The sequence below is a fragment of the Corapipo altera genome, unplaced genomic scaffold (assembly GCF_003945725.1).
Source record: "Corapipo altera isolate COAL_440 unplaced genomic scaffold, ASM394572v1 65, whole genome shotgun sequence".
NCBI classification, from domain to species: Eukaryota; Metazoa; Chordata; class Aves; order Passeriformes; family Pipridae; genus Corapipo; species Corapipo altera.
Window position 1 is genome coordinate 7,451,932 of NW_020884891.1, and position 27,361 is coordinate 7,479,292.

At 39.8% G+C, this 27,361-nt stretch overlaps 1 protein-coding gene across 6 annotated transcripts in view; it reads right to left on the reverse strand.

Annotated features, from left to right (window-relative positions):
- The window catches only part of IL1RAPL2 (interleukin 1 receptor accessory protein like 2), a 434,872-nt gene that overhangs the window by 95,754 nt on the left and 311,757 nt on the right, over positions 1 to 27,361 (reverse strand). For all 6 annotated transcript variants that reach the window (XM_027645481.1, XM_027645482.1, XM_027645483.1 and 3 more), the window contains one exon: positions 11,773 to 11,847. In XM_027645481.1, coding sequence (XP_027501282.1) covers positions 11,773 to 11,847 — 75 coding nt within the window. The remainder of the gene's footprint in view (positions 1 to 11,772; positions 11,848 to 27,361) is intronic.

Below are 27,361 nucleotides of genomic sequence, written 5' to 3' on the forward strand. Positions count from 1 at the left end.
TAATCATTCATTATTGTCTGGTCAAGAAAAAAACAAACCTTGCTTAAAAAAGTTTATCTGGTTTGCATTAAAACAACATCAACGAAACCCAAAGATATATAGACAAAATATATCCTGTTCATACCATTAGAAACAGGAACACAAGGAGAGCAATGGCTTCACAGATGGAAATCTAGCTCATGTCAGAGAAGGAACACTACACTGTCACTATGAGACCATGCACCCTTTCCTACAGGAGATATTGTGCTCATTGACACTTGAGGGTTAAGGTCTGTTTAAAGTGCCACCACTTGCGTGACATGGGCAGCAGGCTACATTGATCAGATATTCTGAGTTTAAATTAGGTCTTGAAAATTGTTTTCTGAGTCAAAAATAAACACATTCTTGAAATTCCAATGACAAGAAGATGCCATCTTAGAACAAAGATGAACTAGACTGGACCTGCTGTTTTAGCATCTCTGTTCATAATTTAGACCCTCAGCTTCTCCAATCTGTCACTTAATTTTTGCAGTGCCAGAAGTGGACATACACCAAGCTTCTGATAACAGCCCCCCAAACATTTGAAGTGACGTTTCTGAATACTTTTGAGATGGTTATGTAGGATAACATTGTCACAATTCAAAAAATACTATTTGCAGCAGAAATTCCCCAAAGCTCTCTAAATCAAGAGATATTTAATTAATGTGGTCTGAAAAACAAGATTAATGGAAACTCTGAAGGGGATTTCAGTGCTTGAGATTGTAAGGCAAATAAGTGTGGAACAGGAAATAAGACAATGATGTACATACACCCATATTTACAAGATAGTTACCTATGAGCCTTACATCACACAGGAAAAAATGAATCTGCAAGGTCTGTTTTGCTGAAATGTTGGTCGAACACCTCACTACACAGTTGGCACAGAGTATTGTACATGACAGGTGTGAACCAAGGTCCTGACACAAAACTAGCACAGAAAACAAGATGCTTGCAAATTCCCAGGGAGGATTTACTGGTGTCTCCTCTTAAAAACCTATTCTAATAATCTAAGACAGCCATGCCTGCTGTTATATACTATAATGTTGTAATTCACTTGTGGTTCTCCTTTTTTTTTTTTTTAACAGGAAAAACTATGGCTCATAACCCCCAAATGCCTGCTGAAAATGTAGGTGTTTGGAATCACAAGTTTGTTTACGAGTCTTCTGACTGAGGACACATTTCACACAAGAGAGGTCAGGCTGTGAAGGGATGAGCTGGATTGTGAGATGCTGGGGTTTGAAATCCTGACACTGAGAGGGGGAACATGCTTGCCTGCCTCCAAATAACTGCTCAAATGCAACAGATCCCTTCTCAGAGGCAATGTGCCCACAGGTTGAATAACAATTTGATATCTGCACACCACTCACTATGCCAGATGATATTTAGAAAAGTTAAACCACAATCCTAAATAAAAGCGCTTGGTCAATGATCCTTAGTAAAGCAGATTTCTTACTGCATATAGTGAAGCCCCCACAACTTAGTTTCCAAACTGAGTAAAGCATGAAAGGCAGGTGAATTCAGGTGAAATTAAACCACAAGTACCCACTGCACTTACAATGAAATCCTCTGCTTGCTCTATATGCATTCACCTCACTGGGCCAATGTTCAAATGTTTCAGCAGAGCAGTTTTCCGCCTGCAATATTTACTGCTACCAACAATTTGAATGACAGGCTACAGAATATTATCCATAAATTGGATTTCAAATTCATCAATGCAGATCAGGAAATCATTAAAAAGAGTTAACAGTAATGTAATCAGGAAACAAAGTTTGATTTGATCAGTCTGACCAATCATAACAGCTTCACTTTTTCAATCCTGCGTATTCAGGACTTAGCAATGAACTATTCAAAATAGTGTGTCAAGTCCAGAAGCATTTAGAGGATGTGTCTAAGGAAGGATCCACAGGGAAAACCTTTTCCTTCATAAAGAGAGATAAAATTCATATAATAGATTATTTGCTATTATTTACTGAGCTCACTAGTAATGAAAAAGCACGCTTAACACACCAGTTGTTTTTCTTTTTAAAATTAGTGCATCCTAAATATTTAAATTCTCAATTCAAACAACTGAGCTTGATCAGAGAAACATGGTAAACATTTTGAATTTGCACAGTAAGGCATGTAGCACCATTTACAAACTTCATCACTGAGATTATAGCAGTGGCATATGTAGTTCACTTACACTTGTGACTCTAATGAAATTAAAATGAAATTAAAATCTAAAATGAAATTTTTCTTAGGCCTTTTAATCAACACTGTGCAAGACCATCAGTGAAATTTGTATTTGAGTAATATAAATCATTACTCAAAGAATAAGTGTTTAAGCTCCTGTGAGCTGAATTAACTGCACACCTGACTGTGCATTAGTGAGATCTCTGTGGATGTTTTCGAGACTAATCATGTTCACTTGTTTATGGGACTAGAGCCAAGTATGTAAAACTTAGTAAGTTTCTCATATAGTATAGGCAGATAACAAAAATACATTCAGTACTAGAAAGTTGCAGTCATTTACTGTGAGGTTTGTTTTTTAAACTAAAAATGTGTGGTAGAAACCAGCATGCCTCTGCTGCCTTTCTACAGATTACTGCTTCCTAGATTTTTTACTTTCTAGTTGATTTGGGGTCCTGGGAAGTCATGTAACATGTCTTCAGAAGGTAATAAAAGTATCTCTTCATTTCAAGAGAAATCTTGCTTTGCTCATCTTTCATTTGGTCTTTGTTGGACTGTAGTGTCTAACACAAGTACAGTAAATCAACCTCATTCTAATGGTCGAAGTTCAATTACCTAATAAAAACTATTTGTTTCTGTAAGATGGACACAAACGCAAGGGTATTGAGGATGAAGGTAAGAGCAACATTTATCAAACAAGGATTAAATGAAGCAAAGATTTGGTGAGTGGAATTCCATCTCAATTCTTTTGAAAGCCTATGACAGTTTTGATTTTCACGGCCTCTAAGATCATGACATTACGATATTGAAATTTTAAGAAATAAAAATTATACCATCAGTCTTCATTTTCTGCCCTGTTGCCTTCAGAACAGATTACAAAGTACAATTTTCTATTATTTTTCAGTGAAGAAGGAAAAAATCATGCGAACAGTTAGTCTAGGTTTTAATCTTCCCTACCCACTGAACAGTGGTGCTGTGATGCATGACCCTGACCTTTCATAGCCCCGTATATTTTGACTGTTTGCCCACTCAGCTCCATCCCTACACTTTAGTGAGGTTGTAAACAAAAGATGTGGAATGGCATGCCCAGCAAATCACAGAATGCTGAAAAGGTCAAAATAGTAGTGCTGAATGTTTCTACTCTGTAATTTACAGAATATATGAGGCATTCACAGCTTAATAACTCATTCACATGACAAACACTGTAGAGAGAATGTAAAATGGCAGCACATGAATTCCTTCCAGTGACAGTGCTTCCAACAAGCATGGAAAATGGTGCAAACTTTGCCCTGTGGTTCTGTTTTTTGAAACATTAATATTGTCTGACTTTCAATGCACAACAGCAGATGTCTGTGGACTGTACAGTCAAATGCCTCTGTGCTTGCAGTCAGGCTCAGAACCCAAAAGGCAAGGTCTCTGAGGGAAAAATCCAGGTTAAAGCCTTCCCTATCTGCACTCTTTCTTTGCCTTTCTTGGAGCACTTTCCCAATATCAGGTGATTTTATTGTCACGACAATCCTGAAAACTAAAGTAATATCCTCACCTTAAAACCAGACAGAGTCCTCGCCAAGATCAGGAGAGATAGAGCAGAAAAAACTCCACAGCTCTTACAACAGCCCTAAGTCCCCGTTCTTCACGAAGACCATCTTTTCTATTTTCTGTTTCTGCAAAAATGAAGTTCAGTCAACAGGACAAACTTCTGCCCATTTCCCAGACACCAGACAAATGCAGTAAACCAAGAAACCAAACAAGAGATCCTTTAGCCAAGCTGATCACAGCTACATGTCTGTGGCAGCTGAAGGGATGACAGTTGTATTTGTTAATGGCAGCTTAACTCTTAGTGAAGTGCTAAAGGTCCCTGTCCTGGACACCCCCACACGACAGTCACCACTTTCAGGGACTGGCGCAAGATGATTTGAGCATTTCTCTATCATGACAAGTTAGCCAATGTCCTTGGGTGACTGCCTTGGAACAACTGTAAGTCAGGATATACTGGAGTGTTTCTTAACTACTTCCTTGGAATAACAAGAGCACATCAGATTGATTTATAGTATTGCTGTCAAAACTAACTGCAAGAGTGTCTATCTGACATCAATTCATCAATTTTTTCTATAAAGGCAGAGGCATTTTGCCCTCACAGTATATATAGGACTGACCTAACAACCACTGAACTCAATATAAGCAATAAATGGTTTATAGAAGTACAAAAAAAAATAATTTGAGAAGTGCTAAATCTTCTTTTCTTACATATCTGTGCCAATCCCAGGGATCTAAATGGGTGTAAAAACCATGGATCAGCAGTCAGAATTTCACTTAGTTTTACAAGTCCGTTAAAACAAAAGAAAGAAGTGTGCCAATGAACTGTTCTCTGTTTCACAGATGTAAACCTGGATTAACCATACAAAAGGCAAAACACCATGGATTTACACCAGCTGAATCACAGATCCCAGCCCAAGTCTCTGAAGTGCAGCATTTCACCATTACCCCTGAGAGAGGCAGGGATATTAACAACATACCAAATTAGCATCAAAGCATTAGCAGTAATACACTTTGGGTATTTAGGGAACTACTTCTAAACCTAAATGTCAGACAATTTGTCTCTAATATTCCCTGCAGATTAGTATAAAATGATTGTAATAGATGTAAATCCTGCCTCCTTTCCTACAGGCATGTACAGCTGTAATAGCTGTGGAGCTGTATTGCCTGTGCTGCAGAGGAGGGCAGGTCCTAAAGACCATACCCGGAGTTTCTCTTCATTTCCTAGTGAAAATTGCTCCTTCATGTATTTTTATGCAGGAACATGAAGTTTTGGTATGTGACTCTGCACTGTTGGGAAGAAATGATTTTCCAGCACCAAGTTGGGTAATTTACACAGTGAGTCTGTAACCTCTCCAAGGGAGGGGAACAGCGTATGAGATTCATCCACTGCTGGGAAGAACAGGGGTCTCCCATCTTATCTCTAGGAGGATGTGGTGCAGTAGAGACCCATGGATGTCTGGAAGAAAGTGTGGGGGACACAACAGTGAGGGGTACCAGCTTGTTCCTCCAGACAGCAACAGTGCAGAGGGGACACAGCTGTGAGACGAAGGTGCAGCTTGGGGAGAATTGGGAATGAAGGGGACCAAATTTTTGCTGGTGTTGGGATGGAGGGCACACCAACCACAGGTCTTCTCTGCCTTTAATCCCACCTCCCTTCTGCTCTGCCATTCAGATCACAGACCTAGATCTCTGTGGGGGTAAGGGTTATTCCACACAGACAGAACTGGACAGTAGAACATGATTTGGGGCAAGACTGTCTCTCATCTTACACTCAGGTCTTGCACAAGGAAAGAGTAATGAGTCTCTAAGGATAACTTTCAGTTAGGGTACTCAGTGCACCATTCAGCCAGTTGTGTGGGGTACCATAAGCCACTACTCCACTTAGGGTACTACTGCTTTTAATATTTACTAGTCCTATCAGACTATTCTAATAGGAAAATGGTATGCTGATTGTTACTGTATTTTCCCAACCAGAAAAAAAAATCCTCAGTGTACATATAAGATAATATCATCATCTATCAAGGCTGTTCTTCATAAGGCTCTGGTTTTACATGCTTATGATTTCTTACTGATTGATCTGTTAGGTGAAATCAAAGCTGAGATATTAGTTAATTATCTTAATCAGAGCTTTTTAATTTTGGAAGACAGGAAAGGGGTGGAATCTACATCAAAACCATAAGGCATTCTCACAGAATGAGTGAAGAGAATGGAGGAAAAAAAGTATTTACTTCCTTCCATCCCCCTTCTTTTCACAATCAGAGAAGAGATGTCCAATTTGATGGTCAACAATCTCTCTACAGAACACTTCCAGGAAAATCTTCCAAGTCTAATCAGGCTATGAGCTTTCAGAAGAGTCACTCTGAACATGTGGTGATTTGAGTACCAGCTGCAGAAGACCAGCACACTTCTTGCTGGGCTCCGAGAACTTCTTGCAAACATGCATTTTGGTTGTCATCACATTTCATACAGGGTGACAAGAGCTCTAAATCTCAACAGAAAAGGCAGGGAGAAGAAAAAAAATCTGCAGTCTTATCTTCTCCTTGCCCTCTAAGTTTTAATTTTATCCTCCTCAGACACTCCTTCTTGGTCTCAGCTTCACCTTTTGCCCAGTTCAGCCTCTTTGCTGACTCAGGGTCCATTTGGGTCAGCTCACCTCAATACTCCTCTTTTCTTTGCTGGTCCAACTGAGCAGAGGGAGCAGGAGCAGCACAGGGATGGAGGGCGACTGCCCTCAGGGAGGTGCAAAGCTCTGGGTTTGACCCAGCTCACAGAAACCCAGATCTCCATCTGAGAGCCCCTGACAAGCCCTAGGCTGGAGAATGCCTGAGGGAGCTGAGGGAAAGACAGGCAGCAGGGTAGCATGGAATAACCAACATCCAAGATCCCTGTTTTTCATATATACCTGCTACATTCCTGAGCAGTTATCATACATGACCCTTTAAACAAAGAGCAAATCAAAAGGCACATCCACAACACTCAGAGGCCTGACCACAGACAAGTGTCAGTGCTCTTTCCACACTGCAAACACACAAAATGAGAATTCCTTCCCAAGTTCACTTTAAAATCACTTGCTCTATCTGAATCACTTTACAGTTCAGAATTTCTGTATTGCTTTCTGTCCAAGATCACCACCCTATTCAACTGTTTATCAAATACCTGTATCTTTATATATGAAGAATGCAAGATTTAATGAGCAAATCAGTAATGAGAGACAGTGCTGGATTGTCTTGAATAACTAGGCTTGGTATGAAATGGATGTCTCAAACATTTTGCAGGTTTTTTTTTTAAATAATTACTATTTATTTTTAAGAAGAGAAGTGGGGTCTCAGTGAAAATAGACACTGTGGACAGTGAAGAAATATATATTTAAAATGTCAGTAAATACACAAATTTTCACTTCCTAAATAACTCCTTACAGCCACTGCTTCAAACAAAAAGAGGTTTTTTCCTATTTTTATTCTATTCCCATACCTGTCAGCAGATGTAACTTTGTATATTCCCTTGCACTTGTTTTACAGTAGCTCTATTGATCTCTATTGATCTGCTTAATAATGAGTCCCAAGGAATTGCACTGTTAAATCTTTTAGAAACAAAATCTTTCTGAACAGGTCAGCTATTAGAAAAGTGACAATCCTCATAAACTATGTGTTTCCTTTCTCAGCATCTTTAGAAGCAGAGAAACTACCATGACAAAAGCAAGTTAAACCTCTTGACATTTTCCCTGTTCAGTAAATGAATTAACATAGATGATTTTTGCTTTGTTTTGTAAGACTCCTGCTACATTTCTTAAGTAAATGCCTGAAAACAAACCCAGTACATAGCTGAAAAGCAAATGATACGTAAATTATACATTCAATGAATATAGATCCAAATATGCAAACATTCATTCCCGTCTCAACTAACTCATTCATAAGGAGAAGACTAACTTTACACTCTGTGTACTACATGGAACAGGATTAACAGATGCAGTTTCTATTTTGATATTGTAATTTTAGCTTTTTTGATACCCTGTGGAACACACAAGTGTAAAATAATAGCCATGGTGCAAGCTAGATGACTCTGGCAGCTGCTTATACATAGACTAGCTAGATATAGCTCCTTACAAGATCCTTACAGATCCGTGTCCAGCCAAATATCAGCAGAGCACAACTGTGCTTCCTTTCTCCTGCAAATGCCTCTCCCATGCTGTTTTCACACCAGCAGAGAGCTGGCAGCACAACAGCTCACAGCTATCAGGTATCAGTCAGATTTTGGCTTCCAGAATTGTGCAAATGAGCTGGTTCAGAGAAGAAACCTACTCTGTAATCATATAATCAAAACACAAATTATTGGTTTTCTTTCTTTGCATGTTCTCAAAGCACTAAGAGTTAGCAAAGTTGGCTGGAAAATAATTTAAAGAATAAATTAAGAAATCAGCAGAGCCATGTCCCAACATGTCACCTGAAGACTTAACAGCACAGCATGCTCCGCTTACTGTCAGATAGCTGTATGTGAAAATAGATAATAGATCTTTAAAACTTACTGCTCACAGCCTTGAGACTTCTGACCAAGGTCTCGATCTTCACTCTTCTAAATCACTTAATGAATTCTGTAACCTCAGGGATTTGTTATGAACAATCCACAAACACATTTAGGTTTATATGGTCAGTCAAAGCCACAGCAAGCTCCTTCTCTAAAAAATGGGGCCTTTGAACAACTACTTCAAATCACAACAGCACTAAGCTTTAATAAATTCACATTGAGAGCTTTAGGTAGGAGACAATCTTGAATGCCTTCTACTAAAGCCACATCATCTCCTGGACATAGGAGTTATGTGTATTTTGGCTTGTATTATCATATTTCATTTTAATGTCATGAAGTCAACTCAAGGATATTTTTTTCAGTAAGAACATTATATTATCAGAGTAACATCACATATTTGCAAAACATATACTATATAGTAAGCATAAACATTATTTGTTAAAACCACGATAAAGATTAAATGTAAATGCAATCAAGAACCATTTCTATACCAACCCCAAAGCAAAGAGCTAAAACACAAATAAAAAGGGTCTTTTTCCCCTAGTTCTGTTTGTATGAAAAGGAAGCAGTAAGCAGACAACAAAAAAAAAATTGTCATTATTTCCTAGGTTGGCCAAGACATGAAATGATTATCTGACTTGGTAAAGCAACTGAGACAGTGAAACTGTTTTTGACTATATCTCTAGTCCTCTGGGATGCTCTTTTGTCCTCCTGTCAACCCTCCTGTCTCTGACTCTGTTTCTCCAGCACAAGCAAATATGGAAAATGGGAAAGAAGCAAATTCCAGTTTCTGCTTCTCTCTAACCTTGGCGAGGTTGGTTTTGATCTCTGTCACATGCCAAAGAAAAACAGAAAAAGCAAAAAGTACATTCATACTCCTTAAGAAGAACAAGGCAGACTCTGGACCATGTTTGAAGCCTGAAGGAGTTCTTTTATCTGCTGTCAATAAGAATTGTAAATACTTGTTTTCACTGAATCTTCTTATAAAAGCTGAAAGCTAAAAGGTGAATACTGAAGTCTGCAGTAAGGTCAAATAAGCTGCTAAATACTTAGGCCACTGCCTAGAGTTCTAGTGAGATTTTGCATTGCATTGTGCTTATCATTAAGCATAAAGACAGTAAATAACTATTAATCTCCTCTACTTATACAGCAAAGACAGCTATTTCTTTTAAGATTAGTTTTCCAATAGAAAACTAAAATAATCTCTGCAGAACAAGAAGATGGATTAAACTCAGTTTCTTTTGTAGTTTAGTGGCACATTCATACTTGCAGAACCACTGAAAAAAAAAACAGGCATATTGAGTGATTTGACTCCATGTGCTAAAGGGCCTGTAAAACACAGAAACTTTGCTTTGATTTCTAATAAAATACTGAAGAACATCTATTGTTCAAAACTCCTCAGAGCTTAACAAGATTTCAAAGAAGTACTCCAGCAGGTGACCTCACATGCAACTTTCTCCTCCATTACTGTGCTGCAATCAAATGATTCTCTCTCCTGCAGATCATGAGGGTCAGCACCACATTGCAGAGGCCAGAACAAGCCTCCCAGCCCCAAGCTGCAGGTGGCCTCCACAAGATGAAGGTGTTCCCTGAGAATCTTCTAGCTTTACCTATTCGCCAAGTAAAATCAAGGGGAAAAATCAATGAACTTCACTGCAAAATAAGTCAGTTCAGCCTCTTGCATAAGCATTAATATAACACATAATATGAAAATGGTTTGGTGGCAATAACCAAACCCATTAACATATCAGATAAAAAACCCCCACCATATGTAAGTTCCCTGATCTTAGGGGACAACGAATGGATTACATTCCAGCATATAAAAGATGCAAGATTTATATTTCCCTCTAGAGATATTCCAAAATCCTATTACTGAGCCACATCTCCAGGGAGAGGAGGGGATTTGTTTGTTTTAATTTTTTTAAAATCAAAACTCCTTTTAATCAACCAGAAAAAAATGTTTTCACAGAGAAAAAAAAAAAATCAGTGCAAAAAACCAGAGTCCTGAGGGAACAGGGGAACTTGGAAGAGAAAATGAAGATGAAATGAAAACACAGGAAATAAAGATGTGTACTCTTTCGGTGCCTTTATTACACAGATGTATGCAGGGGTAGTGTGTCCCCAAAGGAAATCATTAGAAAGTTGACTTTGAAGAAGCTGGACCAGGAAACTGAATTCAGTCTTCTGGGCTCATCCAAACTTCGATGATGATGTTTTGCTGCTAATTCAGGTAGGGGTTTGACTGTGGCTTCAGACCATTTTGTATCCTCTTTTAGGGATCATTTCTGCTCAGCTACAGCTATAAACATTTGAGCCCTGTGGAGGGGAACCTAAACAGGCACATATGCACCTGTCTGCACAACTAATGTGGCACTGGCTGCTTCCCAGTTCCACTGGTGTCTTCCTTCCCTGTGCAAGCCCTTGCAGACTCCTGACTGCAGTCAGTTCAGGTATATGAGAGAAAGCTAATCTTTAAGATTAGCTAAGGTCACAAATGATTCATATTCTCATTTATATTCTCACATTCAAGAATTCAAACCCCATTTTTAAATGCTTCATAGCATCTACAGTACTTCAATGACATTGATAGGCACCTGCTTTAAGGATGTGCCTTTGTACTCAGCTCAAGTAGACCTCTGTAGAGTTTCACAGCTTTACCACAATGTCACCAGCCCCACTGAAACATTTCATGCTGACCCTGCTTGCCTTTAAACAGCATTCTACCTCTGACTCCTAGCCAGCTTTGTTATAAAAGAAGGAAGAGAGACAAGCTTAAGAAGAAAAACTCCACAGCTTCAGCACCAAGTGAATAATCCCCATCTGCAATACATCTCTTGTAATTTAAGCTCATGGCACCACAGTCCTCAACAGCAACTCCAATTCTGCCTCTCAAAATTAGAAATCTATTTTCAAATCACTGAAAAAAACTTCTAACTTCAAAGCTGAGCAGTTCTTTCAGCATCAAGACGCGTCACTGTTCCTCAATGTTAGCAGAACTCTCTACCATTAGTTTCTAACATGAAGGAAAATACAGGCTGCTAGCTGAGATCCAGAGATGTGCATTCACAGAAGAAAATATAACAGGAGTGAGAAAAGGATACAAGCATTTTAGTCAAAAGCCCTTTCTAGTAAACATTCAGAACAACCTGAAAATGCACTGCTTTACATTGACTTTCAAAGGAATCAGCACCTCTTTTACGAGAACATTTGTCTTAGGGTGAACATCAATTAATCAATACAGCACCAATGCAAACATATATTACTATATCAATCATATATTTAAAAAAGCATCAACATTTTATATTTAATATCCATTGTAACCAATTAGTACTGCCATCCCCTGATATTACACAAGTTCATTCCCTTAAATTGCCATGGCAGTAAATTCTATGGTTATAAATGAGAAGCTGCAAATTGATTTGCATGTAATAACAGTACCAGTAAACCTTTCTTACCACTTTCAATTTATCCCATCTGCTACCAGAGTGGAATTTCAGGATCTATTATTCCCAGAAGGGGACTTACCCAGCTGGACATCTATAACAGTTGGCTGGTTCTCCATGGGGAACAATGGCTTTGGAGGTTTGTCTGTGAGTAAAGCTAGAAAAGAAAATGAGAAAATGTAATGGAAAAATTGAGACCAATGACTGCAAAAAAAAAAAAAGCTCTGTCATGTAAGCAATCAAATGTTTGTACACTTCATGGTACATAAACATTTATTACATGCTATGGCTGTTATGCTGCCAATGTGTTACCACTTTCCTCATGGCTGTGGTGATCCCCTGATTCAACAGAAATGAGCTATTTCAAGAGTTACACTTTTAATAAAAAGCAGCAAAAGAAATTCCATTTCTCACTTTTAACCTACCTATAATAACTAGATCAAGCAGTTTAGACCCTCCTGTTGCAAAGTTAACACAACTAATTTGAACTGCCAGACAAATCTGTTTCAGTGTGACCAGTCCCAAGGTGCCTTGATGTTTGCCCAAAACGGCATGTAAAAAACTTGCATATGAATGTGCCTGAAAAACCCCAGCAGCTCCACACTTAGCTTAGACTCCCACCCCAGCACGTGGGGCACCTGGACCCTCTTCTCAAAGCCTGAGTGGGGACCCTGCCTCCTGCTAAACAGAAGTTTCTCCATCTGAGAGCAGGAAAACATACCCCAGCCTGGTCCTACCAGGGGACTGCTCCAGCCACCAGATAATATGACTACTAAAAAGCATAGCTACAGGCACAGGCTTCATGACCCTGCTTGAGGGCTTAGGGCCAGATAGTGAAAATAGGTTTTGTAAATTCAGGTTAGCTTGAAATAAATGACTGAATATTCCTGGAAATGGGGAGAACTGATATTAATCACATATAGCATCTTGAACCACATGAAATCAAACATTTCAAAAGCACCTCCAAACTTTTCCTGTTAAAATTCATCACCTGAAATTATTTGATCTGAGTTTGTAAAATGAATTAGCATTTTTCAATAAAAGACTATGACAAAATTGCCCTGATCACCTCAGAAGCCTTGGCACTTACTGATTTGACAGGAAACAAGCCTAAACAGAGCTGAAATTTGGCCGTGGCTGGGGCAGAAGATCTCCCTGAACCAAGCAGAGGGAGTTCCAGCTCTGAAAGCTCCAAGCCTATGTTCCCAACTCAGCCTGAGCCACTGGCACGCTGGAAGGACATCTCTCCCCAGATCTCTTGCAGCCATGAGTTAAGGGTTCCACACAGCCCTCTACGGCTTTAAAACAAGTCAGCTGAGGGGCTGAAGCAGAGGTGCAGCAGTCACACCTGCCACTAATGTGACTCTGATAACCAGCTATCAAATCACACCTGTGTGAAATTGGAGGCAGCTGAAAAAATCTGCTATAAAAAAAACCCCAAACCAACAAACACTGTCAACCTACAAAACAATTTTACATAAACATCTACAGAAAATTAAAACTGTATTAAAGAAATACCTGCTTGATTTTGCTTTACAGTCAATGCTATTTTTAAAACTCTCTAAGATGTGACTGTCAGCACAAACCACTTCCCTGGTGCCATTTAAAAGTAAACAGGGTTCCTTCCACTGATGCTACAGCTGTGCTTAGCCTATTAAAAAAATAGGCATTTTGGTAACAAGTCAGCAGCCAGCATTTCAAATCAAAATCATGTGTGCTTGTAAGAACTCCTTGTACAGTGTACCCACAAGGACAACACAGGAATCTCCAAAGGGATTTAAACAGGATGTTATCAAGAATAAAACCACAAGCAGGGCTCAGAATGATAGATAAGTGGAAAATTCTGTTACTGAGAATTCAGCAGTTCAAAAACGTTCATCTAGTGCAGAGTCACAAGACTGATGCGAAGGCAGCACCAACACTACCTGTACAATCACATTATTTGGGGATTAGCCTGGGAGTAGAAAATTTCTGGTAGAAACAAATAACTAATTTGTTGTGCTAAAGCACCTAAGTCATCTGAACATCATTAGAGAATGAGACAAAGTACTGCCAAACCTGTAAATATGGTCAAAGTACTTGCTTTCTAGGGAATCTCAATCCTAACAAAAGCTGAAAACTTTGAGGTAGGAGTTTGGGGCATCAAACTTAAGGGAGTCCTTCAGAAGACATGATGATATGTTTGAAGCTCAGCACACACACACGAGTATTCATGAGTAGAGCATGAAATGCAGAAAGAGATCAGCTTGACGAAGTTCTAAACAACTTGATATACCAGGTAAGTGTTGGTTTGGGTGGAAATTTGATTGTGGGAGAGAGGGAAAGCCCAACCTCCAAAACCTTGCATCTCAGTTGAGTGTGTGCCTTGTAGTTTGTGAAGGACCTCAATAAAGTTTCAGTTTCTGGTATATTATTGGTAATCTTTTTATCAGCTTTTTTCCTCAGTTTTCCAGGCTTTTGTTGCTACCTTTAGGCTTTTCTTATATTATTATTTTTCATTTCTGGTACCAAACTGTACTTTGTGCATTGTAAGATATGGAGAAAACTTGCTGGAGTAGCTGCATCCATGCTGTGCCAGTGTGGTCAGGCTTTCCTTGCTTAATGTTCTCTTCATATCTCATCTCCACCTGCACCCTTTGCAACCCAATCTGACCAGGGCTTCCCCCTGTTTCCCTTAGTTTACTTGCAGTCTTTGGATGTTTTCTAAATGTGCTCCTGCATTTTAAATGGTTATACTTTGCCATACTGTTCTTGGAGAGAAATCACCATAATGATTACTGTCAGAACTCTTTCTGTAGGAACTGAAATGGCCCAAGGGGATTTTGAGACTTGAAGGCAATGAACTGCTGGCTCTTCAATGTCAGATGTGTTTACAGAAAACAAAAGCCATTGTTATTTTAGAGGTCAGACATCAGATCACTTATTCATTATGGTCCTTCTTAAACAGAAAGGCAATACAAGATATTCTCAGCTAGGAAGGATTCTAATCTTACATGATCTCTGTACTTGACAGAAGTCCACAAACAACCTTTAGTCAAATTCCCAGTCCTCTATGAGAAGTTTCTTTAATTCTCAGAACAGTTTGACAGATGTGTGGCACTCTGATTTCCAGCCTTGCTCAAGGGGAAGCAGAACAAAAAGTTAGTGCTGTTATTGTATCAACATATATTTAACAGTATAACTCTCACTTCACCTCCCACAAAGCCACTTTAAATTGAAACAATTAAATGCACTGCAAACACTCTTCCTATTATTAAAGGGACAGCAGTACTTCTGCTATGAAACTGAATCTACCTCATGAACTGTCATGGGAAGAACTGGGATAGAGCTGTCTATTATTTTTCCTTCCAGACACCATGGAATGTGCCAGGGCCCTGGGTTGCTGTGAGCAGCAACACTTACATGGTGAAGCCATTACAACACAGATGACATTGGTTTCCCAAGGCACAATTCCTGAGCCACACAGACAGACCTAACTTTGCAAGGTACCAGGTCTGACAATGCAGCACACTAAGGGGTTGCTTTGCCTTTACCTGATGTTCTAGGATTTCATTCTATGAACAAACTGGGTTTGTTTCTGCAGGTGCCAATGGATAGATACCGTGCTGAGCAGAGACTGAGGGGGGCTCACACCAGGCTCATTACCTGGGGCATCGCTGGAAGTCACAGGTGCTGGATGACAAGCTGGAAAGACATTTCTTTACCCAGGGGCACCTGGCAACGCATGTGCCTCCCATAGGAGCCTGCTGAACATGGCCAGAGGCTGTTTAGCAGCCAGACTGCTTGGAGACTGCCTGAAGTGCTGTTTTCTCCTATGCTTATATTCACCTCATTCGAAAGTAACACACTTTCAACAATAATCAAGTTGCTGTGATTTCAACACTTGTCATGAGGTTTGTCCCTAAGATTTTTAAAGACAAATATTTTTATTCTCTCTTGGTCATAGGCACAAGGAGTATGCTGTCCCACCAGAAGTGCTGCAGAAGAGCAGAGAAGACACTTGTGAAAGATTTGGTCTCTGCAGTTAGTTACACAGTGATCTTTATCAGATAAAGGAGAACATGATATGCTGCCCAGGTCAATGTTGAGCTACTCACAGGACCAAACGAAGAAGAAAACTGCCTTGATGGAGTTAGCTTCTGCTTCGAAGTGTCAATGCAGCCTAAGAGCCTGAAGGCTTATTTTTTCCCCACCACAGCCTTACTGTTTCAAAAGTCTCTCATTCTGTATTCAGACATAATCTGACACACTAATGAGTTCTCTTGAAAAAAAGCACAAAGCAGTTGAAAACAAACAGCCTTAGGATATCATGATTTAGGGATAAGCGATGATAACTTGCTAGAAAAACTATCAGGCTCCTAAGTAAGCACCAGTTCCTTCACAGTTTGTTATTTGACACAGCTCTATTTCCCTAGGCTGTTTCCTACCTTCCTTCTGCAGCAGCCTCACAATACTCACCCCACTCCAGTCAGACTTTTACAGCAGCCACAGTGACAGACAGACAGCCCAAGCTATTGCTACAGTGAACACAAGTCTTTTACTGTGTATTTAGAGTGCCTCAGCAAAACACAACTTCTGAATTGAACACAGATCACCCTCCCCAGTGCCATGCAAAGGCCATGCTCCAAGCCAACAGGCATCACCTGTGCTCTGACGACCTGAACTGCTGCCAGTGTGAAGCCAGTCAGCACCAGGGTCATGCACTGAAATCCAGCTGCTTATGATTTAAAGGGCCTCTTTCTTATGACTCAGCATAGCTGGAGCATTTTCCAGGTCAGATAACTCCTCTAAAGAATCTAAAATGTTAACTCCCATATGGGTAAGAATTGGTCACATTCTGGGGAACAGTTTTCTTCTTCTTTCTCATGGTATCACTCTTCTTGTGATAAGCACACAAAGTACATTTGCTGTTCTATAATTTGCTATTGATGTACCTCCTGGACATTTGTTCATGTAATTGGGGATGATGAAAGGAAAAATTATCCAAATACGAAGCAGAATGCAGGGAATCTAACAAAATTGTTTCAAATCTTCTATGAGACAAGTACATACCAACCTACTTCCTTCAATCAAAGGATCTGGCATTTTCTCACCATTAATTAACACAGAGCCTCTAGTATCATTCAATCAAGAATCTGGCTAACCTTTTGACAGCAGAACAGATCTGTTGGAATGGCAGCCTCTGGGGCAAATAATTGCATGCCAAATCCTTAATCTGAAACCAGCTCATACTCAAAGTTAAGCTTTTGTTCACTCCTAGTTCAAGTACACATGCTTCCAGGCATGGCTTAGATCTACTTTGGCATCTAAAAATCTTGGCAGTGACACTGCAACTTTCACACCATAGATGACGACAGAACTAACTGCGTCTAAAACTCTAAATCAATATGTTAACCAGAGGGCACATGTTGCTAAGAGAAGCTCAGCATTATACCTTTTAAAAAGATATACACCTAACTCCCTTTGTCTCATCCATAATCTCAGCTTGTGCCAAGAGATTTCTCAATGGCTGGCAGGAAAATGCTTCAGGCCTGACCTACCACTGCTTTATCTTTCATGTTGCTGCTTACACCTAAGCAAATGTGTGAGCCAATTGTGCAGATGTAAATGTAAATGTGACAGCTATAATTTGGCTGCCAGGGACTGAACTGTGCACTTGCAGAGTTAAAAGCTTCTTTAAAGAGCCAAGGGTTCCCACCTGGACTTTGCAGACTGAGCCTCTAACACATGATCTCCAGTAAGCCCTGCTATCAGATCAGAACAGTTGCTTTTCATTTTCTTGGCACAGCAGTAAATTACTACACAAGGTGAAAAGTAGTAGAAAACCACATAAAGCAACTCATTCATAAAAATGCAGTTTTGTGAGGCTGTGTTTATACAAGGACTCTGTTTCCTCATTAGCTGCATTGTAGTGTGTTCTACCAGTCAGTCAAAATACACTTCTCCATCAGCTGGCTATTGTGCTATTTCCTTCGCCACAGTATCAAGCTGACAAAACGATTGCACCTCTGTCTGTCATTTGTTCTAACAGAAATAAAGCCATTGCAATGAAATGTTGACAAAGAATAAATGTCTACATCTTTGAAAATAAACACTGAACACTTATTTTAAAAAAACTCCAACTTAATAAACTCAGAACTTGCGTGGAAGTCAGGAGTCATTAACCAGTGACAAAGAGTTTTTCTCTATTTATTACTATTCAAGCAGGAAATGCTTCTTCTGGGACAAGGCAGTGAAATGATTCAGCAACCAGATGCCTCCCCCTCTGCCACCACCATCATGAATATCACTTTTTGAAAACTCTACCTAGGATCAAGAGTGCCTTAATGCACTGTTTGGACTGCCTCTGTGGGACAATTTTCTGCAAGAAGGAGTTTAGCGCTTTTATATTAGCAGTAAATAATTGGCATTCATCACATGAATTCTTTTTATGACATAGAAAGAAGGACAACACAATCACAGTTTTAAGGAAGATGCTGTGTCCGTGCTGAAATGCAGCTCGCAAGGGAAATGAATTTTGAGGCAGTCAAATGCTCTTGGATCATTACTGGTGGGTTTGATTCTAACCCATTAAGTCCTCAATGACTCAGAACAGCCCCATGCTTCACAGGTCATACTACTGGCACCAAGAAGAAGCTGGCCATGACTGTACCTCCTTTGACTTTGAGGGCAGTCAAAATTCTAAACAACTGGCTTGTTCCTGCCAGCTCCTCCAACAGCTTCTGCTGCAGGCATGACCTTGCAGCCCATGGTAACTGTTTTGAACCAGTAAGAGCAGCTGGCAAAATCAACTCTAAATAAATGTGCAAAATCAACTCTAAATAAAAAGTCTTGCTGCCAATCTTCTCATCTGTCTTCAGCAATTGCACATGGGATGCTATCGGAGTGCACGGAGATAGGCAAATGGCTTTGGAGAGAAGAGCAGCAGCATCAGGTACTAGATGAACTGTTGAATTAATGAAATGTTAAGAGAAGCAGAGATTAACTAGATTTTGGGGTTGGGATCTTCTAGTTTTCTGATTTGTGCTGGATCTCCTTCCCCCTTCTCAGAATGCAGTCAAGTTATGCAGGGCTGTAGAAAATGAAATAGTGAGATTCTAGCAGAACTTATGCAATAGAGTACGACTTAGGAGGACTCTGGTGAAGTGGAATAGAAACAATAGCACAGATTGCACATTACTGAACACAGATGGCAAAATCCCACAAGGTGCCTATCACAAAGTAATTACAACAGGGCTGAACACTTCACACGACTGCAATATATGTGTTAAATGCCAGTGGCAGCTGACTGTTACACATCTCCTGATGTGAAACACTCAGTGACACTGATGGTGGGGGTTACTGTTGGTGCCATCACTAGAGTCGTTGCAAGGTGGGTGCTGGAAAGCAGAAGAATTCTGTGTTAGCAAGGCTCTCACTGTATGGTGCTATCAAGTTTCCTTACTCCCACAGTTGCCAACACACCTTTCTTTTCACTGCACTTCCAAATTTCACAGATTGTGTTATATTATGCAAAATTCTTTTCCAACCGAAGTGATCCTATGATCATTTTATTCCTTTCCTAAATGTGGATCATGCAGCTTGCTTTTATGAAGCAAGCATGAGTTTCCTCTGAAGTAGAGAAAAAAGTGTAATAAATTCTTACTAAATGTAAATTACATTTTCCTGCAATGTAATTCATGAAAATCTCAAATGGAGTGTGCTTTATTTAATGAACAGAGTGTATTTAGCACAAAGGACACATAATTTGATCTGCACTCCAAATGTTTTTCTTGGACTCTGGGCAGAAATAAGATGCTTGAAATTACCCTCTATTTCAAGGAGATCTGCAAAGAACATTTTATGACATTTTATGTTTTGGCTTTTTTAATTCTTTTTTCTTTCTGTCTTATAAAAAAGTAAAAAAGTGGTGACGGATGAAGCCATATCCCATCATCCATCTTAAAAGGACAGCTGGAGCCTTTGCATGCAAATGAAAGCTATCATTCTTGTCAACCTGAAGCCAAAGTACCAAAAGCCTGCGGTCCACAACCAATTAATATTCCATGATCAATTTGACCACTACTGCACCACAGCCCAGCTCAAGCCACATGAATTATCATGGAGTGGATTTTATGCATTGTTTTAATAAAACTCAAAGCAATCCATTATTCTCTGAAACCAAAAAAACTTGTATTAAATATAGAGAGTGTATCAAAAGAGAATTATCGTGGATGATGAGCACCAGCTGAACTAAGTCTTAAGCCCCTATGGTACTATACACAGGCAAAACAATGGGTGCTCTTTTTGGGGCTGGAAAAAGCCATCTCCAAGCTCAACAGCAGCTTCCAGCCAGTGTTCATCACGATCTGCCAAAGGAGGAAATGGTGCCATTTTGCCACCTCTCTTAGTTTGCTGTTTCAGCAACCACATGGCTGCGCCCTGAGACAGCCCAGATCAAACCCTCGCTACAGACCAAACATTCCTGTGCAGTTTTTCAAAGAGGACAGAGCTACTGAAGATGGATATTAAAAATGCATTTCACTTAAGTCTCAAAGGCAGTAGAAACCATTTAAAACTTGCACTCAGGAAAAGATTAGATGTTGCACAGTGTAACAGCTCAGCCTGCTTTGATGTTCAGCAGCACCATCACAATTTCAGAGCTACCATACCACAAACAATTTTTAGATGGAATTTAAATTGTAAGTTTCTTAGATTAACTATATTTACAAGTAAGACACATGGAACTTCAGTAAAGTCATCCCTTGCCAATTGATTTTGCTCTGTAGGGGGCTAATGAGTAGGTTTCATCCTGCCCCATACAGTCTACTAATTCAGATCCATTCTTTGGATCAGCACCCTGGCTTCCAAAGCTTGTTACAGTGATGAAAAATGTTACTATCCTCGACAAGGAAAACCTTTTCATAAAATGTTTATGCAATATTTATGTAGGTTCTTTGTCTCTAATTTGCCTTCAAAAGCTGCAAAATATATTCCACCAGGTTTTGCTAATATTTTTTCATTTTCCCATCGAAGAAGTTTTGAATTATATTATTCACTAAGCACATGGAGCATTGTTAAGAAAAAATTGGGCTGAATCATGTCATTGTTGGTTGGATGAGCAGAAAAATGAATAAAAGCAGGCATAATAAAGGCACATAAGGAAATCATAGATACACTCACTATTGTTTATCCCGTCTCATGACCAAAGATCAAGAAAATGTAAATCTTCTGATGAAAGACAATGCTTTAAGAAATGAAGGAGATAGTTATCCCAGGAAATTTGTCTTCTTATTTGAGGCAAAGGATTTAAAAGAATTAACAATAAAAGTAGCATCCACAGAAATCTCTGGCGAGACGACCCATTTTCAGAGTCGGCACTGCTGCCTTTTACCACTCACATCAGAGTTTATACCAGCTGATGGGAAGCAGAGTAACCCCTAGTGATCAGCCTGGGACCTGAACCTTTCAGTGTCAGCTACCATCAAACACAGGAAAGTTTTCTGATCTGAGAATGCAATTTCTTTTTCACAAAAATCCACCAAACGTGCAAAGCACTGTATCAGGTTTGCAGCAGGCACCTGTTCAACAATAAACATGTAATATTTTAAAACTAACATATTACTTGCAAATGTTTAATGGTCAGTGAGGATGCAAAGAATTGCAAGCAAACCTCCTACAGGAACATGACTAAAGGCTGCATAGAGATCCATATGTACAAAAAGTATGAGGATGGATGTTCCAGTGCCCAGTGGTGCATCTCTGGGCAGCCCTGTTAAGAAGCCCAGTGAGTGACACACAGCACAGTGGAGAGTTAAGAGTGAACTTCCCAGTGAAACAATTCAGAGACCTCAAGGCAACACTAAAAGCAATGGAAAACAGTGAGGACATGGCCAAAAAAAACGTCTTTGGGACTATACTTGTTTTTAATCAATGTGACCATTGCTAAGTAGGCTGCCAACACACCAGACATTTGTATCAGAGGAGTATAAAATAAACTTGTCAGCAGAGTGAGTGATGGATTGTACCTGTCCCACAGGTCAATTTGAGCATGTTACATATACTGTAGACAGCAGAAACTGCAGGAAGGCCTAGCTTCCAAATCCCCTGAAATGTGAGATTAAACACTCCCACAGGCACTTCAAATGGCTGCTGATAAGGATTTAATCCTTCAGTATATTTCCTCTGTCCTTTATTAAGAGATGAAGATAATCTTTAAATCAAGAGAAAAATAGAAAAAAAATTGAAAGAGCCAACAAACATCAAGCAGAAAAACTGGAGAGGAACTAACCCTATTTTTATTAACAAATCCTCTCAGCCAAGGCTTATATACCCAAAACGTGTGGTTAGGACAACCCCCTCCCCCCCAGCCCTGGTAGACAAAGCAGCACCAGCTCTCTGAACAGTGCATGGACACAACACCAATGGGCTGCCCCAATACCCAGATCCTCTGCCTGAACTACTTGTGCATAAGCAGGCTCTTAAGAGGGGTTTTCTGTTCTCTTGTGGGTTCTCCACCAAGTGCCAGGACAGAAATCAGCACTGCTCCTGCCCCTCAGCCACTGAGACACTGTTGGTGAAGCAGCTCAAAACAAGGATCGCTTTCCTTGGCTTCTGCATTTCTCTGCTGTTCTCAGAGGACCATTCATTACCCAGCTTTTAGGTTTTCTGCCACTTCTTTTCCCAGAAGCCAGATTAAAGTTTTGCATCAGGAATGTAATTTCTGAGAAATTCTTCATGAAATTGTGTCAGCTTGTTGTAACGAACCTGCTTGACACTTCATTTTCCTGCAGAAAATGTCTTCTGTTTGTCATGTGTAGAAGCAAGTTAAGATTTTGCTTTGACATTTTCAACAAGAGAACAAGATGATTCAATCTGTTCTAGGTACTACCTGCCATTACATTCAAACTACATCTTTCAAACGAAACTCAACATATGATTTTGACTGCCATTTTATATCTTATGCATGATTATGTACTACTACTGTCCCATCTCATGGAACAATGTTCAAGCAACAAAGACTTTTAAAGAAGACCTCCTGCAACTGTCCAACAATGCCACCTTGAAATTTCAATTTCTTTCTGAAACAGCATTCTCGTGTAGCATTCATCAGATGTGCCTTTATGACAGGATTCTGGAGAATTTTGGCTTTTTTTCCACCGTAAAATGAAAGCAAAATCTGAGAAAAAAACCTACACAAATTTCCTCTCAAATACAAATTTCTGACCATCTATCCTACTTCAATCCCCAAGGATGGGATGACTGGCTGATGAAAAAGCTGAGCACAAACTCAGCAGTGGCAGTGTAGGAAATAGTAAAGGTTGCATTACTTATCATGTTCCTCATACGATGAGTGTGGTAACCTGCCCAGGTACATGGGATTGTTTTACCTACCACCTACCCCCATTTGAAAATTTTTCTTCATTTTGTTCTCTGCTTTAAAATGTATTATGCACCACACTCAGTTCTCTCTAATCAACATGTAGACATCCACCAACTCCTTCTGATGCACAATGGCTATCAAACACCTTTTATTTATTACAGGAAAAAAGATTATGTCTTGTTCAGCAAGTCTTTTACCTCAGTTCTAAGGCCTGTTTTCTAGAAATGCAAGGCAGTGGTTTAAACTGAAAGACGTGAGATGCATAGCTAAAGAGGATGAGAGTTTCTCAGGAGGTGAACAATATTTGGATTAATAATTAGAGAACAAAGTATTTTAACAGGGTAATATGGAGATAATCTAAATACAGAATTAGAGACGGGAAATATTATCACTTTCTCTCCCAGATTTTAATTAGTAATTAAAGGAAATCTTTGTGTGTCAGCACACTTGTAATACAGGCACTATATAAAGATCTATCAATTATCTACATGCTGTATGACATCATTGCTTTTTATAGAACTAGTGAATTAAATACAGAAAGAAAGAGTTGGTGTTTCCTTGGTTGTTGGTTGGGGTTTTTTTAATCAGTAAAAGCATAGTGGCATCGTAAAAGGGCTGGATCACAAAAGCAAAACCACAGTGCAGCAGTACTGTCAGACGTGCTCTTAAGGCAGAATGTCTGTCTTAATCTGTTATTATTCTCAGTTTGTGTCTAAAGACTACTCTCTGTACTACGCTTTTGTTGTCTGCTACCCATCCAGAGACAGGTCCCTACACATGCATTACTGATATCACAACTAAAGGGAGTCCTCAAATGCAACTGCAAGATTGGGCTCACTTCAGCAAATACACCAGAGTAAGTCAGAGACCTCTCCCAGCCCTTGATATTACTCTGCAATGATGTGCTTCCTTACCAAGGTGCTGTAAAGGGATCTAATATACTGTACTGTACTGTAAATTGGCAATTTTGGCTGAACACATTGTAGCACCGTTTTTTAACTGCTCCAGAGCTAACATTTAGGGAATTCTGAGTTGTTGCTGGAATGCTCCTTTTCTCCTCCTACATACTCCCAAGTTAGTATAGCTCTTTCTGTTGCAAATAAGGACCTTTGTGCTCATATTAGGTCTAATCAGGAGCTGCTTAACAGTGAAAGTATCATTAACACCATATACTGATCTTGCAAGGAGCAGAAAACTGCAACACCATTTCATATCAAAGCAATGGAGCCTTAAACTTTTGCATCTATGAATGATGAGCAACATTACTTCAAATGACATCTTTTGTCAGAGTTGCTTGAGCTAAAGACAGAGTGAATCCATTTATATAAACTGTGGCTTCGCTGTTGAAAGATTACAAAAATATATGGTGCTATCCTTAAGTCTCAAACCATTAATATAGCTAAAATATGCCATCTTTTCCCTGGAAGAACTAGTAAGTCTTTAAAACACTATCATCAATCACAACTAATTCACTAAATATACAATTCCAACAGCAATAGAAAAAGAACATAGAGTACAGTGTTTCATCTGTCACTACATCTAACATCTCTATTTTTCAATGGAAAACAAAAGTCAAGATTTCCTAGGTCTGTGCTATAGATGGTTTGTAACTGAATTTCTGTTCCATTGGGATTAGTCCTTTGCTTGTTTCCCATTAGCTAGATATTTTTATTTGGAAAAGCAAACCAACATTAATTTCACTCCCCAAGAAAATATTAGTCTGGATGCTAGTTTAGTGTCATGGTTTAACCCCAGCTGGCAACTCAGCCCCACACTGCTACTTGCTTACTCCCCCCCTCTTGGGACTGGGGAGAGAATCAGAAGAGTAAAAGTAAGAAAACTCTCGGTTTGAGATTAGTACAATTTCATAGATAAAGCAAAAGCCATGTGCACAAGCAAAGAAAACAAGGAATTCATTCCCCACTCCCCAAGGGCAGGCAGGTGTGCAGCATCCTCAGGACAGCAGGGCTCCTCACACATAACAGTGACTTGGGAAGACAAACACTATCACTCCAAACATCCCCCCCCTTCCTCCTTCTCCCCAAGCTTTATTGCTGAGTGTGAGGCCATATGGTCTGGGATATCCCTTGGGTCTCAGTTGGGATCAGCTGTCCCAGCTCTGTCCCCTCCCAGCTCCTTCTGCCTCCTCAGTGGTATGGTGGGGTAAGGAGCAGAAAAGGTTTTGGCTCTGTGTAAGTGCTGCTCAGTGATAATGAAAAGATCCTCCAATTATCAACACTGTTTCCAGCACAAATCAAAACCACTGCCCCATACCAGCTACTATGAAGAAAATTAACTCTACCCCAGCCAAACCCAGCATATTTAATCATTGAAATCCTTAAAAAATTATCAGCAGTCAAATGAATCTTATAAAAGATATTTTGATTCCTCAAACCTACACATTCACTGGTTTATTAGAATTACACAGATTTTATGCTGCCATGGTGTCCAAAACCACTACAGTGTGTAGGCCAGGAGTCCACTGCATTCTACAAAAGGTTCCTGCCCACTGGTACTATCTTGTTTAATTCAGATCATTGCTTTATCAGTTGTATTCTCATCGTGTTAGGTCATGGTTTGGAGCAATAGCATTTCACTATGCAAGACTGAAGGTCACACTAACCAAAAGGAACACTAATGGAGTGAAAATGAGTATCGTGAGGACAATAAATCATTTTTGAATCTGATTTAATTGATCATTTTGTAGCTGCCCTTGCTTCCACAGAAGTCAATGGCAAAGCTTCCATTTCTCTGGATATGAACAGGATTGGGTCCTTTAAAGTATGGCATGTTTTATAAATGGTGAAGGTAGCATATTTTACACTGGAATTTTCTTTATTAGTTCTAAATACAAAACTTCATTGAGAGTGCCAAATTGCTGTATAAAAGCACCCAATAATACGGTACATTAATTTAACACATGATAAATTTTCCTGTTAGTAGTATTGGGTGTTCTCATTTTCAATACACAGATATCTAACAGAGCGTTGCTTTCTAACCCTCATCTTCCTCCCCAGTATTTTCCTCCCAGATTTTACAAACATGCCCACCACGAACCACCATCTCTCCACCTTTGGCTGGCAGTCTGACATTCCTTTAATAATATGTGAACTACCTCTGAGGCAATGGGATGTCTCCCTGAGAGCCAGCTCCCAGCAGCACAACACCCACAGCTCTGTGACAGAGAACTTAGCAAGAGGATTTATGCTCACTTGGAATGGAAACAAACCAACAAGGATTATTCTGCAGTCATAATTTTTAGGTTAAAGAACCTGACTTAACCTAGACTGATGTGAGCCATGAGAGTATCAGCAGCTCAGGGTCAGGAGTCTCTGTGTTCACCCTGACAATGTGGCTGAAGCAGATGTTCTTGGCTGTGACTGAGCTGAGCTGGCCAGGGCAGGCAAACTGGCTTGGTAGGAGATTTGGTTGCATCTGAGGAAACTCATTTATTCTCTCTCTTTTCTTTGGTTATCAGCTTAACTCAAGAGATGTCACTGTCTCTTTTGTACACTGATCACTGCTAGTCATAATGAACAGGCTTTGATGAGTTGTTTTCAGAGAAGCACAGGTTTCTCTCTGGTGCTCATCTCTGCTGTGTCAGAAAAATCTGATTGGGGTGAGTGGCATCCACCAGGGAATGCTCAAAATCTCCAGATTTGCACTATGGTGGGAGGAAACAGCACAACAGAGTGTGTTCCTTCCATCTTTCTAATCCTCCTTTCCATTTCCCTGTGCCTCTTAGGAAGATGATTTGCCAATATCACACATTGAAATGTCTCCTTTGGGGAATAAGCATGAGGGATCCTAGGTGAGAAGAGGAGAGGCACGTAGAGTAACAGTACAAGCCATGGGCCCTGTCAGAGATGCACTGAGATAAGCACGGAGATGTGGGGATGGAGCATTTCTTTGAGGGACTCTGTAGAGGAAACTGAGATGTGAGATGGGGGACAATACTTTTGAAGCATATTTAACTTCCTCCAAGCTAAAATAAATGTACTGAGGAGGTTTGCAGTCATAAAAAAAGTGTAAAAGCTCTCTACCAGCAATGAAGCAGTGCTTTACTCAGACCCTACGTGAAGGTATGGTCTCATATTAATTGATGCATTTTGGACTGCTGCAGGGGAAGCATGGTTTTAAAAGCAGGGAAAGACCCTCAGATCAGGAAACTTTCCAATCTGAATCCCTCTAGTGAAGTAAATTTCATCTGGGGATGTTTCCTTTGAGAGATGAGGCTTCAGTCTTACACGCGAGCACATTCAGAAGCTTTGGGCTGATTATTGTGATGCTGATATTTATCTTGATCCTT